This window comes from Drosophila erecta, unplaced genomic scaffold (genome assembly GCF_003286155.1).
Source record: "Drosophila erecta strain 14021-0224.00,06,07 unplaced genomic scaffold, DereRS2 tig00000092-arrow-pilon, whole genome shotgun sequence".
NCBI lineage: Eukaryota > Metazoa > Arthropoda > Insecta > Diptera > Drosophilidae > Drosophila > Drosophila erecta.
This window is the reverse complement of record NW_020825207.1, coordinates 7,018,193-7,034,078: the sequence shown is the minus strand read 5'-3', so window position 1 is coordinate 7,034,078 and position 15,886 is coordinate 7,018,193. Positions and strand designations below refer to the sequence as shown.

The 15,886-nt window shown below is 47.5% G+C and overlaps 2 protein-coding genes across 2 annotated transcripts; both read left to right on the top strand.

The window, feature by feature from the left end:
* The first annotated feature begins 1,457 nt into the window (after positions 1–1,457).
* LOC6549210 (putative transcription factor SOX-15) lies at positions 1,458–13,505 on the top strand. Its single transcript, XM_001975630.3, has 3 exons — positions 1,458–2,754; positions 10,214–10,908; positions 11,083–13,505. The coding sequence occupies exons 1-3, from the start codon at positions 2,702–2,704 to the stop codon at positions 12,702–12,704; spliced, it is 2,370 nt and encodes a 789-aa protein (XP_001975666.1). The 5' UTR covers positions 1,458–2,701; the 3' UTR covers positions 12,705–13,505.
* LOC6549212 (vesicular inhibitory amino acid transporter) lies at positions 13,061–15,864 on the top strand. Its single transcript, XM_001975632.3, has 2 exons — positions 13,061–13,933; positions 13,999–15,864. Exons 1-2 carry the CDS (start codon positions 13,581–13,583, stop codon positions 15,293–15,295), a joined length of 1,650 nt encoding a protein of 549 aa, XP_001975668.1. The 5' UTR covers positions 13,061–13,580; the 3' UTR covers positions 15,296–15,864.
* The last annotated feature ends 22 nt before the right edge of the window (positions 15,865–15,886 follow it).

The window sequence follows — 15,886 nt, the reverse complement described above, 5'->3', positions numbered from 1 at the left end:
CGCCGGCGGCAATTATCGCGATGTGATAAACAAATATTTTGCATCTATGGCAAGAAGAAGCGAAGGCTTTCCCGGCATTCTGGCGCTTAATTATGAACTCCGGCTCGGTTCGGGATGGGGGTACCCCCATCCGAGTATGAGTTTATTATTATTAAATGCCCTGCGCGTGGCCGCATGCACTTTTACCTGCCAACGTACTTGACTCGTCTTCTGGGAGGTTCGTCGCTTTTTACCTCCTCATCTTCATCTGGTTATTTTTTGTTTCCTTTGATTTTTTGGGCTTGGCTGTGCGGTTCGCTGGCAGCAGTTGTTGCAATATGCAATTTGGCTGCTTATCTCCAGTTGGATAGCAATCAGCTTGGCCCCAAAACTTCGGTGGGTGGAGAGTGAAATAAAAATTAAATATGGCTCTATTTGAATATTACAACCGCTTGCAAGGCAGTGCATGGGGCTAACTGGGCGGATACTTAATGGGGAGTGAGTGAGTATAAGATGAACATTTTCTGCCGCGATCTATTCCTCCGTATGTATTAAATACAATATATATGTGCATTCTGTTAGTATATTTGTAGGGTTGCTTTATTTACTTTTGAGTTACTGATCACAAAATGTATTAGTTTCTGTGTAGATGCGTGATAGTTCCTCTTTTTGTTACTGTTGACATATGTGTTCTCTAATGGTAGTTACCAAGATTCTAGGTGTAACTACTAACCAACTGTTTTGTAAGTTTAAGTTACCTACAAACTGAATGAAAATCCGTTCCATTCCCTTCTAGACACCTTCGTCCATGCCTCTTTGATTAATGACTTTCGTTGCTTTCCATTTGCTACGATTGCCAATTTAAGCATTGGCGAATCTTTCGCAAAATCTCTCTCTAAAAGACGGTGCCCCATTTGATCCAAATAACACCCTTTTCCCAGAGGCTCCGCACATTACGATATTTGCATACGCTGGCTTCCGTGTATGGGTGCTATCCCCATCCACGAGTATACGTGTGTGTGCACATACAGACGTACGGCTGTGTATATATGGACCCCAACGACATTGGGGCCTCCACCAATTGAAACAAACCAAATGCAAAGTCGTCTCTCCCACAACAAACGGATCTCGGGGAACAGGTTTTCCATTTCTGAAAGTGAGACTGAGAGATCGCGAGAGCCCAGCGAACGAACGAATGAATATTAAACGAGCTTTGTTTCATTAGATTCAAAAGAACTCGCCGCTGCCCCGGGTTCGGGGGCTATGGTATAGTACATATACTTGGGCATGTGGCATGGTATGGTATGGGAGACAGGGCCAAGTCACCTGGGCTCGGACCAGAGCCACTTGCTCGTTCTGCTTCGGTGAACAGCTGCTGCTGCTGCTGCTGCTGCTGCTGCCGCCGCTCTCCGAATGCTCCGATCCAAGACTGCGCGAAAGGTTCAGCTTTTAGCTTTTCGCTTTTTGGCCTTATGCACGGGGTCTGAAGGCAGAGACACCTCAGTTTCAGTTCACAATCTCCCAGATACCAGCTCCCAGTTCCCAGCTCCCAGCTCGCGAGAGCGTCGATCGGTCGTCGAGTTCAGTTGGCCTGCGGTTCGTCATCAGCGTGGTTCATGCGGCTCCGACTTTCGGTTCGCCTTTAATTCGGACTCAAAATTCAGAGTTTTGAATCGGAACTCGGTAGTGGCACTGGTGGCTCTCCATTGACATCGCCATCTGCGTCCCCGGGCTGTAATCATAAATATACAAGTATATCTACATACAGACTGGCCCGCTGTACATAGGCCCAGTTACTTAGTTAGTTAGTTACTTAGCTTGTGCTTGCTGCTGTGCCGTGAATTTTCATTTTCCCAAGAGTGCTGTTGCCGTCACAGTGTCCGCTGTTTGTATCTTGTGAAATGTCGAAACCCTTGATTTTAGGCTACGGATACGTTCATTAGTCGACAACCAACAAGCTCTCTTGAGGGCCAAAAACAAATGAACAAGTGATTTAAGAGAACCCAGATCGATTAAATTATGTATTTGAACCGCTTACACCGGTAAGAAGATGTAAAAAAGTGACCTAATCTGCTATTAAAGAGTTTAGATCGTCCGGGTTTTTGAAAAGTATCGTTTAAACACCAAGTGCCAATCGAATCCAAATTTTAAGTGTGTTTTTCAATATCTCTTTCCAAATGATCGCCAGTGAATAGTGAGATACGAAAATATTTACATCACTAGGCGATTGCAAAAGCGTGGCCAAAATGTGGGTTAGGCTCTGAGCCAGAAACAAAACAAAATCTGACAACAAATGGACGCAAATTCACACATGCCGTGGCACATAAATTTATGGTTGGAACTGTAACTGGGCGAAAATGCTCGGCCCGGCAGCCATCAGCAGTAGTAGCAACAACATTGGTGGCACCACCACCATCACCACCAACACCACCATCTCCACCAGCGAGCCACCAACCACCCACCAATCCACCCGAACCGCCGACAAAGGGAAAAACTAGCGGAATAATGCAACATTAAGCAAAATGCTGCTGGCCCTGCTAAAGCAAAGCCTCTACCAACAACAACAACAACACCGTTTTCAACCTGCCACCACCGACGCCAGCAACAACAACAACACGAACAACACCAGCAACATCAGCAGCAAAAGCAACAACTGCAACAACTGCAACTGCAACAACATCAACGTCACCGTTACCACGAACATCGCCGTTGCCGTATAAAAATGGAACCCTCATATGATCACGAACATCCACATCATCTGCTAACAAATTACAAGTAATATTTACATTTTTCCCATGCTAAAAATTTTTTTCTCGCTGTTTAATTATATCCAACCGAAGCAAAGATACATATCTTCAAGATAATAACCATAATGAAAAATGGAAAAGGCGCTCGTGTAGTGGTGAAGAAATTCTCTAGATCGTACGTATATATGTACAATAAATATGTATATATTTAATGTATATACGTATATGGGCCCATGACTGGGACTTTTCAAGACTTAGTCAGTCACAGTCAGAGGTACAGATACAGATACAGATACAGATACTAAGATACAAAGATACTAGCGGCGGGCACGACAGCGAGAAACACCGTCGGGGATGTCGAATGCACACTGTGGCACTGTGAACAACAACCATAATGAACGGGTATACATATATATGGGGGTTATAGAGTATATAGTATCTGGGAATTTTGCTTAGATTTTCCTTGGTGTGGCCCCAGTTTTTGGACCCCGCAGCACTTGCACTTGTATTCGTATCCGCTTCTCGGTTTTCTCTCCTCTTCCCCGGCAAAACCCAAACGTAAACGTAAATGTAAATATGTAAATGGTCGACTGCGAATAACTTAAGAACCGTCTTTGGACGCGGCTCGAAATTGGTCAAGTGGAAAGTAAACCAAGACGCCGGAGAAGTCGGGGGTGGAGACCCTGGGAAAAAGCGGAGGCCAAGAACGCATAGACGCACGGAGAAGAAGTTTTAACATTCGGTATACGAGTATATTTATATGTATATTCGGCCAGAGGTCAGGGGGCTTTTGACCATTATAAAGATTTGTATCCGATCTACACAGCTTGATAGATACGCATGAGGTTTTAATATCCGTTCGTATATAAGTACTTCCCCTATATATTAGCCATTCAGCTGACTGACTTTCGTAGTTTCCGACGGGAAATTCCCGTCTACAAATTGGCTGAAATTATGAATGGAAATGAAGCCATGAAATTAAATTAAGTACAGATGAAAAGCTCTGATAAGTCCGCACACTTTTCGTAAGAAACTCGAAACCCAAAATCACAAAAACTCTCATGCGCGAAAGAAAGCCTGTCGCATTTTTCGTCACATTTTTCAAAAATCTTCCTGCTTGGGATTGGCTCATCACGAGTCAGGGCCACAAATCAACTCGATGCGATGCCATTTCATTCAGTTTGATCTTTTATGGATGATCCATAAATCAAGTCAAGGCTGCGATCTACCCAAAGTTTGCTAACTTCGGCTTCAATCTAAATAGTTTGCAACATAAAATAAAATTCTATGGCCAATAAACAACCATCTGTATATGTGGATTTCCAATCAATGTTTGAAAATTAATTAAGGCTTCGCCATGACTAAGCTCGGTTGCAAATCCGTATGCCCATTTTCAATTAAAATTTACTTATTTCCTCTGAAATTGTTTATAGATTCTTTGCGTTTAACCATTTCCCGGATACTAAAACTGTATAGTATTTAAGGTTAGCCTAGTCATTTCTGGACTTTCCCCACTGCAACCAGGAACTAAAGCTCTTCGTTGACGTAGAAGTAGATTCCAGAGGCTGTAACTTCTTGGAAGAGAGATAAATCTTTCTAAATGTTTATAAGTCGTGTGTGGACAAGTTGACTGCTTAATTGTATTGATAAATCTGAAGAGTATGACAAGAAAAAAACATAAAAGCCTGCACTACGATTTTTATGATAAAAATTATTATTATATATTATCAAATCTAAAAATATTATTATTTTTGAAAATTAAGAAAAAAACATATTCTGTTTCACTTAGTAAAGCTTTTAGCATAAGCTGTTATTGCTATTCACTAATTGACAAAGTGATCTCAAGAACTCCTGATATCCAATACATATAAGTCTTTAGGTTTAAGAACATATTTACTACTCCAACTGTTGCTTTTAAAAATGTGACTAATGAGAATCACCAAAAACAATATTATTTAAAATTGTTATATTCGGTCAGGATTATAGTTAAACTGTTGAGGCTTGTTCAGAAAAACGCTGTGTATAAAACAGAACCTTTCGATTTAGCTCACACATTTAATATAGTTTCGTTCCATGTAGCTTGCTTAAATAAGATGATCTTTTACTTTCGAAAAGGCAGGACGATGGGGAAGACGATGGGAAGAAGTGGTTAGTCGACGTAACATCAATGACATGTCATGTTTGCCATCAAACATGGCACAATACCAAACAAATTAAATGATGGCTCATTGAACATTCCCCGAATATCAGAGAAGTAATCTTCGGTGACTTTCACTGTAGATTTGAAAACCTAATACATTAGGTCGATTTTAAATACAGTGGTAAATCCATACTAGCTTGCCGTTTTAAGCGCTCATTTATTTTATTTAATATTAAGAATATAAGACTCTGCGATTATGCTAATCTGAACAAAAATGTGCATCTTTAAGATTCTTTCAAAATTGCTAAAGCGACACATGTGTACATATATGTGTATCGTATACAAAACTTATTAATCTGTATTAATCGTAAGGAGAATGCTAGGTAATCTTTATTTGCAAAATAATATTTAAAAAAATACATTTCTTATTTTAACATCTTTAACGAACACCACAGGAAAGTTTGAATATATATTATGATCATCACAACTTGCCTAGCTTGTCCGCAAAATAGAACTTACTTCATCGAATCACATAAATGTTTTCCGGGTAATTAATTTTAATAACCCCAATTAGTGGTCTAATAACATTTAAGGTAGTCAACACCCTGTAAAAACGCACCCCTAAAAAGTATTAAGACTTGGACCCTTTGAAAACACCCCCATTCAGTTAAAGTTTGGTGCCCTGTTAGTTGTTTTCGATCCAGCCAACTAGCTAAGTACGGATCCTCCACATGCAATTACTCTACTTAGTGGTACGAGCATGCAGCACTGCCTCCATTTCCATGCAATCCATGTAATTTAGTACCCCTCCACCTGTGAGGGTGCATACGTACAAGTATCTGTATCTGAATCTGAGTCTGAACAAGTATCTGTAGCTGTGTGTGCTGCGTGTGCTGGTGTGCGTGCTAAAATCCATTAAATTTTTGTATCTTTTTTATGCTCCTAAAATCGCTTGTGTGAGAACTGGGTCTTCGTTGTTTCTTCGATGGTATGGGGGTATGGGTATGGGTATGGGGAATGGGGGTGGTGCCCCAAGAAGTGGGGCTGGGGATCCACAGCGACGACAGCCGCAATAAACCTCATTAGCCGAACGAAAGCAGCTTCGGCTTCGCTCGGCCCTCGAAGATGGATGGTGATGATGACGCTCCGCTCGTCGCTTGCTTCATTAGCTTAATTATGTATGCCCAGACCAGATCACACATATATGCACATATATCGCCCCTATATACAAGGCACAGGTATGGTCCGATCCATTGTGCGTACCGATCCCATTCCCATTCCCATTCGCAGCGAAGCAGGTAGCTCACCTTCATGTTCATGTTCATTAAAGCTAAGATGGCGGCTCTTTAGGCCCGGATGCTGGGATGTTTATGCTTATTGGTCAACAGCATCTACATGCGGCGATACAGACGTATGCATATACATGGATATATATATATGTACGTTTATATAGGCGGCCATGCATATGTATGCGTAAATGGCCGATCCGATCGACCGACAACTCATCGCGGACCGCTGAAAGACCGGCCTGCGTCGTTAAGTTATTCAAGTACATCACACCTGGGCCGCAGCTCCAGCTCCACAAGTTTATCCATACTGCCGCCACCATACTGCCCCGTACCTTTGCCTCAACCTCCAACTGGAACTGGGCCCAAGTCGTGCCAAGTCGTTTGGGCCAAACTCGTTTTCTTGGCCTGAACTGAGCTGAGCTGAGCTGAGCTCCGCTTTGCTGCGCTGTGCTGCGCTGGGCCCCTGGAAATCTGTTTTGTATTCGGGTTGGGGCGCCTGCAGTCGCAGCAGGCAGCCAATAGACTGCAAATGGAGCAAATGGAGAGCCGTGGCAGATGCCTCTTCGCCAGGCGCTGGCCACACCCACCTCCAGGCCCCCCAGCCTCCTACTCCGCCACATCATCCTTCCCAGCCTCGCGAGCTGGCTTCGACTGTGGCCGAAAACCAAAATGGCTTTTATTACCTTGCCGCACCGCTTGCATGGCCACGGCTGCCAAGCCAACTGGCCCAATGCGATCGCAGATGAGGCGCCAAATGATTTGCCATTCTAGGCATGCATTTCTTTGGCGAGCGAATCTCGGATGCCCAACTATGCGATCCAGCTCGAATTAGTTCTAAGTGGAGCTCGCAACGAGATCTACATTAATTATATATCAAGGTTGTTCATTACCATGTTGATGCTGGGCAGAAGCTTTCTAAAATGCATATGAAGCTAATCGGGTTACTAATGGGGCTTATCTCGATGGGATCGCTGGCACTAGAGCTTAATCATGCACAATCCAAATGGGTTTATATATATATACAACCTACATGCTATCATCACCTGAAATCAATCTGTTGGATTATTAGATCAATTTAGAAGGCATTCTCACAATTGTATTTCCATGATATGCAGATAACATTTCCCAAAGAAAGTGACCCCTACCAACGCCAGTTACGTGATAATTCTGAAAACTGCACTGATTTGCCTATCAGTGTCTAAGTCGTCTATGACATATCAAAAACAGATCCCCCGAATAATAGAATGCCATTGTTCTTCACTCTGTGTGTGCAGCATCGGAGACAAATCTGGCCAATTGTTGTCACATACCTGTCCGCAACTCAGAGAATCCCCAACTGGCCCCATCTGGCGAATAGACCAGTGGCTAGACAAAGGTATTGACAGCTCAACGATGCGGTGGTTCTGTCTTAATTACTGTCCTATTTGCTGGAATGTCGGTTTGTCAACCGAAAGTTGCAACTTGCCTCGAAACGCTTTCTAAAATTAGCCAGAAATATGGAGACAATGTTTAGATTAAGGGGAGCCGCCACTTTGGCTTTTTATTGTCCCCCAAATATACACACATACCTGTATATATGTATATTTATGTGTGGGGTTCAGGATGGGGTATCCAACTTAAAAGGCTGTCTTGAGCAGCGCGGCAGAGCGTCACATGAATCACAATATGCTAAAGCGCCTGACACTCTCCAGATCAATGCGGCTTCTTCGGTTGGGAGTTGGTTGGCTGGCGGCTCCTGAATGAAGCCACGGGGCTTGTTAAAAGGGAGGAGTTGCCTACTTTTGTGGCAGCCTCGAGGGGCGGCCCCCTCTCATGCCTGCAGCCTGCAACTGGCAAGGCCCCTTTCCACATTTACCGGGACTCCTTGGCAGCCACCAGAGAAGTCGATGTTGTCGTAAACAAAACGTTCCATGGGTCCCCGAAATCGGCGGCGGACATCGAGTACTTGGACAGGGGATTTCGGAACGGGGGACAGGAGGTTAAGGAGGCTGGCCGCAATGTGGAATATGTGGCATTTTGCAAAGATGTTGACATTTTGCGCGCATAAAAATGCCAACTTACCGGCCACTGTATGTGTCCTATTTTAAAATCAGGGCCATGGCTAAGCAGGCCGCATCCACAAAGCTGCAAAACTGAATCTGAAGCTGGAGCTGAAAACTTAAAACTGAAGCTGGCTTAGCCGAGCGGAGCTTCGTGGATCGTGAGCGGGCTTAGGATAAAGCCAGACCGACTTCGACCAGACAGCCGACAGTTGGGACAGTTGGGACAGTTTGGACAGCAGCGGCAAATGGACAGACGGACGGACAGGCCGGTACCAGGACAGTGGACGGTGGACGGCGGACGGTGGACAGTAGACGGTGGACGGTATAATTTTGTGTACCCCTTTTCGGCCAAGCTGGCGTATCGACAGCGGCCAAGTATTTAGCGGCAGCCGCAACCGAATATCAAAAACGTAACGACGTCACAGCGAAACCCTCAATAAATTATCGAGCCTTCAGCCAGGGCTGGTCCGAACATTCAGATGGGGCCCAAGGAGCACTGAGCACCGCTAAGTTGGCTTTCATAAGCACGGCTGGGTATGGGGTATGGCTAAATTTGCAACTTCGTCGGCATTGTCAAGGAAGAAAGTCGACGAAACTAGAGCGGCTTTTGGGGCCTAGGCTGTACTCCCTCCCAAGGCGAGAGACCAAAGGCACAGGGCCAAGGGGAATTAGAGCTAGGCAGCCGGGATCCATGGCAAACAATTAGGCCCAGTGGTGCTGGATCTGGTCCAGGCTGTGGTTGCGGTTGCGGTTGCGGTTGCGCTTGTGGTTGCGATGGTGGTAGGTAGGCAAAAGAGGCAGGAGTCGGCAGCAGCAGCGGCACACAATAGACCAAAAGTGTAGTGGGCAGCAATAAATTCAAACGGTAACAAATCGAGGTTGAAGGCGATCGAGGAGCACGCATACTGCGGCATGGCCCATGGATCCCCAAAGGATCGAGCGTCGGGATCTCGGGAGCTTTGGCAATATTTAAACTTGTCGTCCGGGGGCCGCTCTCCATGCTGCTGCTCGCCAATGCTGCTGAATTCTTGGAAGGCGAATTACTTTGAAATGTGTCGATATGTCGCAAGTTTTAAAAGTTATGCATAAAGGTCCGGCAAGGCAGCCAGACTCCAGCCAGCCTCATTCTCATTCTCAATCCCGATCTGAGTCGCGGTCTGCACTGCACCAGAGCTGAATCTGAATCTGAGCCATAGCCACAGCCTCCGTCTGGCTCTGGATATGGGTATAGGTATGGGTGTGGGTATGGGTATGGGTCTGGGTACCAGCTTCTGCTCCAGCTTCTTTGCTTACTCCGCCGACTCCGCGACGGTGGCTTGTTGGAGCTGGAGCGGCCTCCTTTGATAATACAATAGCTGCACGCGCCCAATTTACATTTATGTCCGCTGACATTAAGGAGCGCACCGATGCCGGGAGCCCAAGCGATCCGTTCCGTTTCGATCTGGAGTTCCAGTTTGTGTCTCTCTGGTGTCTGATAAATGCAAAGGTATACCCCGCCCTCAGCAGCCCCTCTTTTTTTATTTTTTTTTTTTTTGATCTTCTGTGCGTGCCAGCGACGCGAAAATTGTCGACGTATTTAGCAGCCCCCTTTAAATATCATTATAAGGAACATTGCGTCGGGCATTTTTGCCGGCGGTACGTAATTTGGAGCAGTAGCTCCTCGACCGAGGGATTAACAACGATCATGAATGTGATACGAGGCGGGAACTCGACTCGAGGGATAACTCCATCTTCTATGGGGCACGTTCATGGGCTGTGCTTCATTTGCATCTACATATAGCCAAGTTATCGGTTGAGCAGGTATCCGATGATGATTAAAGGTTGATCAACATTCTTGGCATTGAAATTATTTCGCATCTGATGTTGCAGTGCGAGGGTAAAACAATTTGATCAATTTAATTACTTCTAAATTTTGATCTTGGGATTCAGTTCATCATACCGCGTTTTCTCTCAGTGTAGTATACCCCGGCATTTAAATACTTATCCACGCGTACCATTCCTCCCGCCTACTTGCAGTTCAAAGAAGTATCCGCACGTCTCGCTCACTCCGGAGTACAGCCACTCCACCGGAAGCGATTATCCGGAGCACGGGGGCTACCTGACGGATGGTCGTCTGATGCACGAGAGCAACAGCGATGCCGGCATCTACCACGTGCGCCAGGGAAGCGAGCACTCCTCGCCCAGCCTGCACTCGCCAGCCATACAGAGCTCCGGATACGAGAATGAGCACCTGAACGAGGCGGTTCTGGCCGCGCACAGCCACAGCCACTCGCCCATGCCGATGGTGTCCAGCGCCTACGTGGGCGGAGGAACTGCCTCCGGATCGCTGATTAACAGCAACATTCCCCTTCTCGGTGGCGGCGGCAACTCGGTACTGAACAAATTTCTGTCGCATCCGCACGCTGGGATGGTGGGCGGAGGAAGCGGACAAATGGAGGACTGCACATCGCACTCGCCGATTGAAGCGGCGTCCATGTGGAGCTACGACTACAAGGGCGACCTGTGCGCCCCCAATTGTGGCTATCTGGAGCGGCACAAGCCGCTGCCCGCCGACCTCAAGTACCGGCCCGGCGGAACCCAGTCAAAAAGTGCCAAAGAATCGCGCATCCGGCGGCCGATGAACGCCTTCATGGTCTGGGCCAAGATCGAGCGCAAGAAGCTGGCCGACGAGAATCCCGACCTGCATAATGCCGACCTCAGCAAGATGTTGGGTAAGTATTTCACAGATCTGAAGTATGTGCAGTTAGAGAAGTTCCTAATGGATTTAATGTTTTAAATTTTTCATTTTTAATGAGTTAATCAATGACTTGTATCTTTTAAAGCTTGTACTCGGCGAATAATAATATCTCATACCTCCACATTCTATCTAAATCTTCTCGCTGCAGGAAAGAAATGGCGTTCGCTAACGCCGCAAGATCGCAGGCCCTACGTGGAGGAGGCGGAGCGTCTGCGGGTGATTCACATGACGGAGCATCCGAACTACAAGTACAGACCCCGGCGGCGCAAGCAGTCCAAGCTGCGGGCCATGCAGCCGGGTGGCAAGGATCAGAACGAGAGCTCACCCAATCCGGGCACTGGTGGACCCAAGTCGAATCCAAAGCTGGCCACACCTCCGCTGGCCACCGCATCATCCAGCTATACAACGCCCACCGACGAGAGCACCTGCAATTCCACGAGCCAGAATCACGGCCAGTCAACTCCGGGCGGCCTCTACGAGCAGCCGCTGAAGCCCACGTATTCGCCCAGTTCCGTGGACTGCTACAGCAATGCGGATAGCACGGAACAGATTGAGTCACTGGCCGCCAACTGCCCGCCCGCCCTGCTCAATGAATCGTCGCCCACGGGCGGAGGCTACGACAACTCATTGTTGCTCAAGAAGTTAACAAAACCGTCTCCCAGCCGTGCGGCCAAGTCGCGCCAGGATAAGCTCTCCAAATCCGAGGAGAAGAACAAGGGGCAGTCGCAGGGACAGTCCCAGCAGGGTCTATATGCTGCCTCCTATCCGCTGGCACCCACCTCAGTGGCCGTGGTGGCAGCCAGGGGCATGTATGTGACGTGCAACAATCGGGGATTGCTGGATCATGGTCACTCTGTCAAGGGCACATTCTACCCACCAGTATCCGTTTCGGAGGATGACAATAGCGCCACCATGCGGAACAGCATAAGTGCACTGCAGCAGCACTGCAATGTGGCCACAAGTACACCCTCAAGTTCCGCCGGTCCCATTCCAGCCAGCGAGATGAGCAGCTACACGGTCTCCATGGCGGATAACTGCGGAAATCTAAGGCTCAGCATGAACGAGCTGTCTGGCAATGAGTATCTGCCCAGCGCCAATGCCTATGGAATGCAGTACGAGGACTTCCTGCGCTATCAGAGCAACGATATGGATTACTCTACGTCGGCGGTGGAGCACAAGGAGCCTACTTCCGATTCGGCGGGCGTCCAGAAGTGCCTCAAGTACCCGGACACGAATCAGAACTACGACGACTACGAGGCGGAGGCCTACAGTAACGCCATGCTGCCGGCAACGGCAGCTAGCTACTACACCCAGCTCCCGTATCCGCCCACCTCGCTGGCCGCCTTTCCCCTCCAGCTGGCCGTGCCGTTCCAGCAGACGACATCGGGTGCCTACGGTGCGCAGCCCATCCAGAGTGGTTACCTGCACTACGGCAACTATGGTGGCTATGAGGGCATGGCCCAGAGTCAGGCTCAGAACCAAGCGCCCGTCCAGCACCAGCAGGCATCCCACTCGGCTCCGCCCTCCCTCTCAGCGCCACCCAACCAGACGGTGACCTCCAATCCGGCAGCCATCACCATGCAGCAGCACCATCACCATCACTTTGCGCCCGCACCCGGCATGGTGGGCGTGGGCGTGGGCGTCGGAGTCGGAGTGGGAGTCGGAGTCGGAGTCGGAGTTGGTGAAATGCTCTTCGAGCAGCAGCAGCGCAAAGATGATGAGATTAGCAACATTCTGGCAGGAGTGCGCAAGACCTGCTACAGCAACTGACTCTGATCAGACATACGTGTATGTAATATTTGGCGCCTAGAGTTTAGAGAGTGGTTTAGGTAGTCTTAAGATTGCTTCCGCACCCACAATGTTCTTCCAGCCCTTCCCCCGATACTACACTTTTAGAACACTTTTGAATTGTACAATTATTAGAGCTGCATAGATACGATGAGACAAAAAAGATACATAACGAAATAAAGTAATTCCTAAGTAATCGAAACGCATAATCGATGTCAATGTCAGTGTGGAACGCATTCGCCCAATGACAGCATCTTGGGGGTGGAACGCGGATGGACCGTGACCATATGACACTGACACAGCCACCCGATATATACACGACCGGATCCTGCGCACTGCCAGTTCCATCAGGTTGGAGTGCAAAGATTTTCTTTTCCCATTCGCACGGCCACAGATTTCCCACGTTACATAAAATTCAAAAGACTTTTTCCACTATTTTCCGCATCGCCTACGGCAGTTTTCAAATCGCTTTTGAAACTGAACTTCGAGATTCGAGTGAGCAGGATGTGCAAGTATCCGAGAATCGCATGATTAACGCGCTCCATTCGCACAAGGGCGCCAAGTTGTCGCAATCAAAAGCAAAATCTGAGTCAAAATTCAGTTTTATTTTCTAGATTGTTAATCCTCATGTGACCACAGTAGTTGAGAAATTCGAGAACCATTGCGGAAGCTGGAGGCCAACGAAATTGTTAAAGAAAATTCTGATAAAATCGATACACTACTTCGCACGCCTTCTTGACGCCACCGCAGCCGCCGCCATCAGGCCAATACCACCCCCACCACCACTACCACCACTACTACCACCATCGCCATAAGCCATTCCAGCATCATCAGGGCCGTTAATAGCCAGCATCCAACATGTCATTCATAGCCAAATTGAAAGCCACGCCATTGCCGCCCCTGAGAAACATACTCAATGTGGCCGTGCAAACGGCCCGACAGCAAATTCCAGAGCGCAAGGATTACGAGCAACCGCCGGGAAGCACCGCCCAGCAGCACCACCACAGCCAGCAGTCGCAGCACAAGGCCATGGAGGCGGGCATGGACGGCGGAGACACCACCGAGATGAGCTCGAATCCCTTCCGGAACGCCGGTAGCTGGACGAACGACGGAGAGGGCGAGGGCGATGGCGTTGGCGAGTACAGGAACGAGTACCAGAGCACATCCTTCAATGAGTACGACGGCAGGTATCAGCAAACGGACGGCTTTAGGTGGGTTCATCACTATGGGTAGAACTATGGGAACTGTAACGCTAAACGCAATCTATCTTCCGCAGGCAAGGTAGCATCGCCTCCGAGGGAAGCTCATTTGTATGCGAGGGAGAAGGTGGCGGCGGCTGCAAAATCGACGAGTTCCAGGCGGCCTGGAACGTGACCAACGCCATTCAGGGCATGTTCATCGTATCGCTGCCCTTCGCCGTACTCCACGGCGGCTATTGGGCCATCGTGGCCATGGTGGGAATAGCACACATCTGCTGCTACACGGGCAAGGTCCTGGTGCAGTGTCTATACGAACCGGATCCGGCAACGGGGCAAATGGTGCGAGTGCGCGACAGTTATGTGGCCATAGCCAAGGTATGTTTCGGACCCAAATTGGGCGCACGGGCAGTCAGCATTGCCCAGCTCATCGAGCTTCTGATGACCTGCATCCTGTACGTGGTGGTGTGCGGCGATCTATTGGCCGGAACGTATCCACAGGGCTCGTTCGACTCGCGCTCCTGGATGCTGTTCGTGGGCATATTCCTGCTGCCGATGGGATTCCTTAAGTCGCTGAAAATGGTATCAACGCTCTCGTTCTGGTGCACAATGTCGCACATTGTGATAAACGCCGTGATACTGGGCTATTGCCTGCTGCAGATTGGTGATTGGGGTTGGTCCAAGGTCCGATTCAGCATCGACATGGAGAACTTCCCGATCTCACTGGGCGTGATCGTCTTCTCGTACACCTCTCAGATCTTTCTGCCCACGCTCGAGGGCAACATGATCGATCGATCCAAATTCAACTGGATGCTGGACTGGTCTCACATAGCGGCTGCTGTGTTTAAGGCCGGATTCGGGTATATCTGCTTTCTGACCTTCCAGAACGACACCCAGCAGGTGATTACCAATAATCTGCACTCGCAAGGCTTTAAAGGCATGGTAAACTTCTTTCTGGTCATCAAGGCCCTTCTTAGCTACCCCTTGCCATACTATGCTGCCTGTGAGCTGCTCGAGCGCAACTTCTTTAGAGGTCCGCCAAAGACCAAATTTCCAACCATCTGGAATCTGGACGGGGAACTGAAGGTTTGGGGTTTGGGCTTCCGCGTCGGCGTCATTGTATCCACCATACTGATGGCCATCTTCATTCCCCACTTCTCCATTCTGATGGGTTTCATTGGCAGCTTCACTGGCACAATGCTCAGCTTTATCTGGCCTTGCTATTTCCACATCAAGATCAAGGGGCACCTGCTCGATCAGAAGGAAATAGCCAAAGACTACCTCATCATTGGGCTCGGTGTGCTCTTCGGCGTTATTGGTATCTACGATTCGGGCAATGCCCTGATAAATGCATTTGAAATCGGTCTTCCATTTTAAATTGAATGTAAACTAACCAATCAAAAGATTTTTATTTACGATACTCGACACTTTTGGCCATGGCAAGTCTTCCAGATGCTTTGTCATCATTTGGCTATGTCCAAAATGCCGAGGATTGAATTAATAATATCACACATGCGAAACGAAATTATAAAACAATAATGTTAGTCTGTAAGAAACGAAACGCAAGTCTTCCAAACAAGCGAAAAAATGTCTTCCAAACGAAAGTAATAATGATTTATGATATACACAATAAATAAATTAAGAGAAAAGACGATTATATAAATATACATAAGTACGTGTATGTACGAGTATGAGAAGAGGAATATTTATTGTGTTAATATGCATTATAAGATATAGAAAAATTGAACAGAGTAAAACGATAAACTGCAAATGTACACCATTATACAAATGCAAAACAAAGTGTATGAGTATGTTATAGATAGAACTCATTGTTTATATATAGCCGAGCGGATTTTTTTAACGTTTAAATATACAGTTACCTATACATACTAGCCCTTAAAACGACACTAGCATCTTTTAAACTCTCAATAAAGACATCATCTCCAGTTGATCCCAAATAACCCTTAT

Coding starts and splice junctions, on each gene's coding strand:
- LOC6549210 (XM_001975630.3), top strand. CDS start 2,702: ATGGAACCCTCATATGATCACGAACATCCACATCATCTGCTAACAAAT. Junction 2,755..10,213: donor CATCTGCTAACAAATTACAA/GTAATATTTACA, acceptor GCCTACTTGCAG/TTCAAAGAAGTATCCGCACG. Junction 10,909..11,082: donor CGACCTCAGCAAGATGTTGG/GTAAGTATTTCA, acceptor TTCTCGCTGCAG/GAAAGAAATGGCGTTCGCTA.
- LOC6549212 (XM_001975632.3), top strand. CDS start 13,581: ATGTCATTCATAGCCAAATTGAAAGCCACGCCATTGCCGCCCCTGAGA. Junction 13,934..13,998: donor CAGCAAACGGACGGCTTTAG/GTGGGTTCATCA, acceptor TATCTTCCGCAG/GCAAGGTAGCATCGCCTCCG.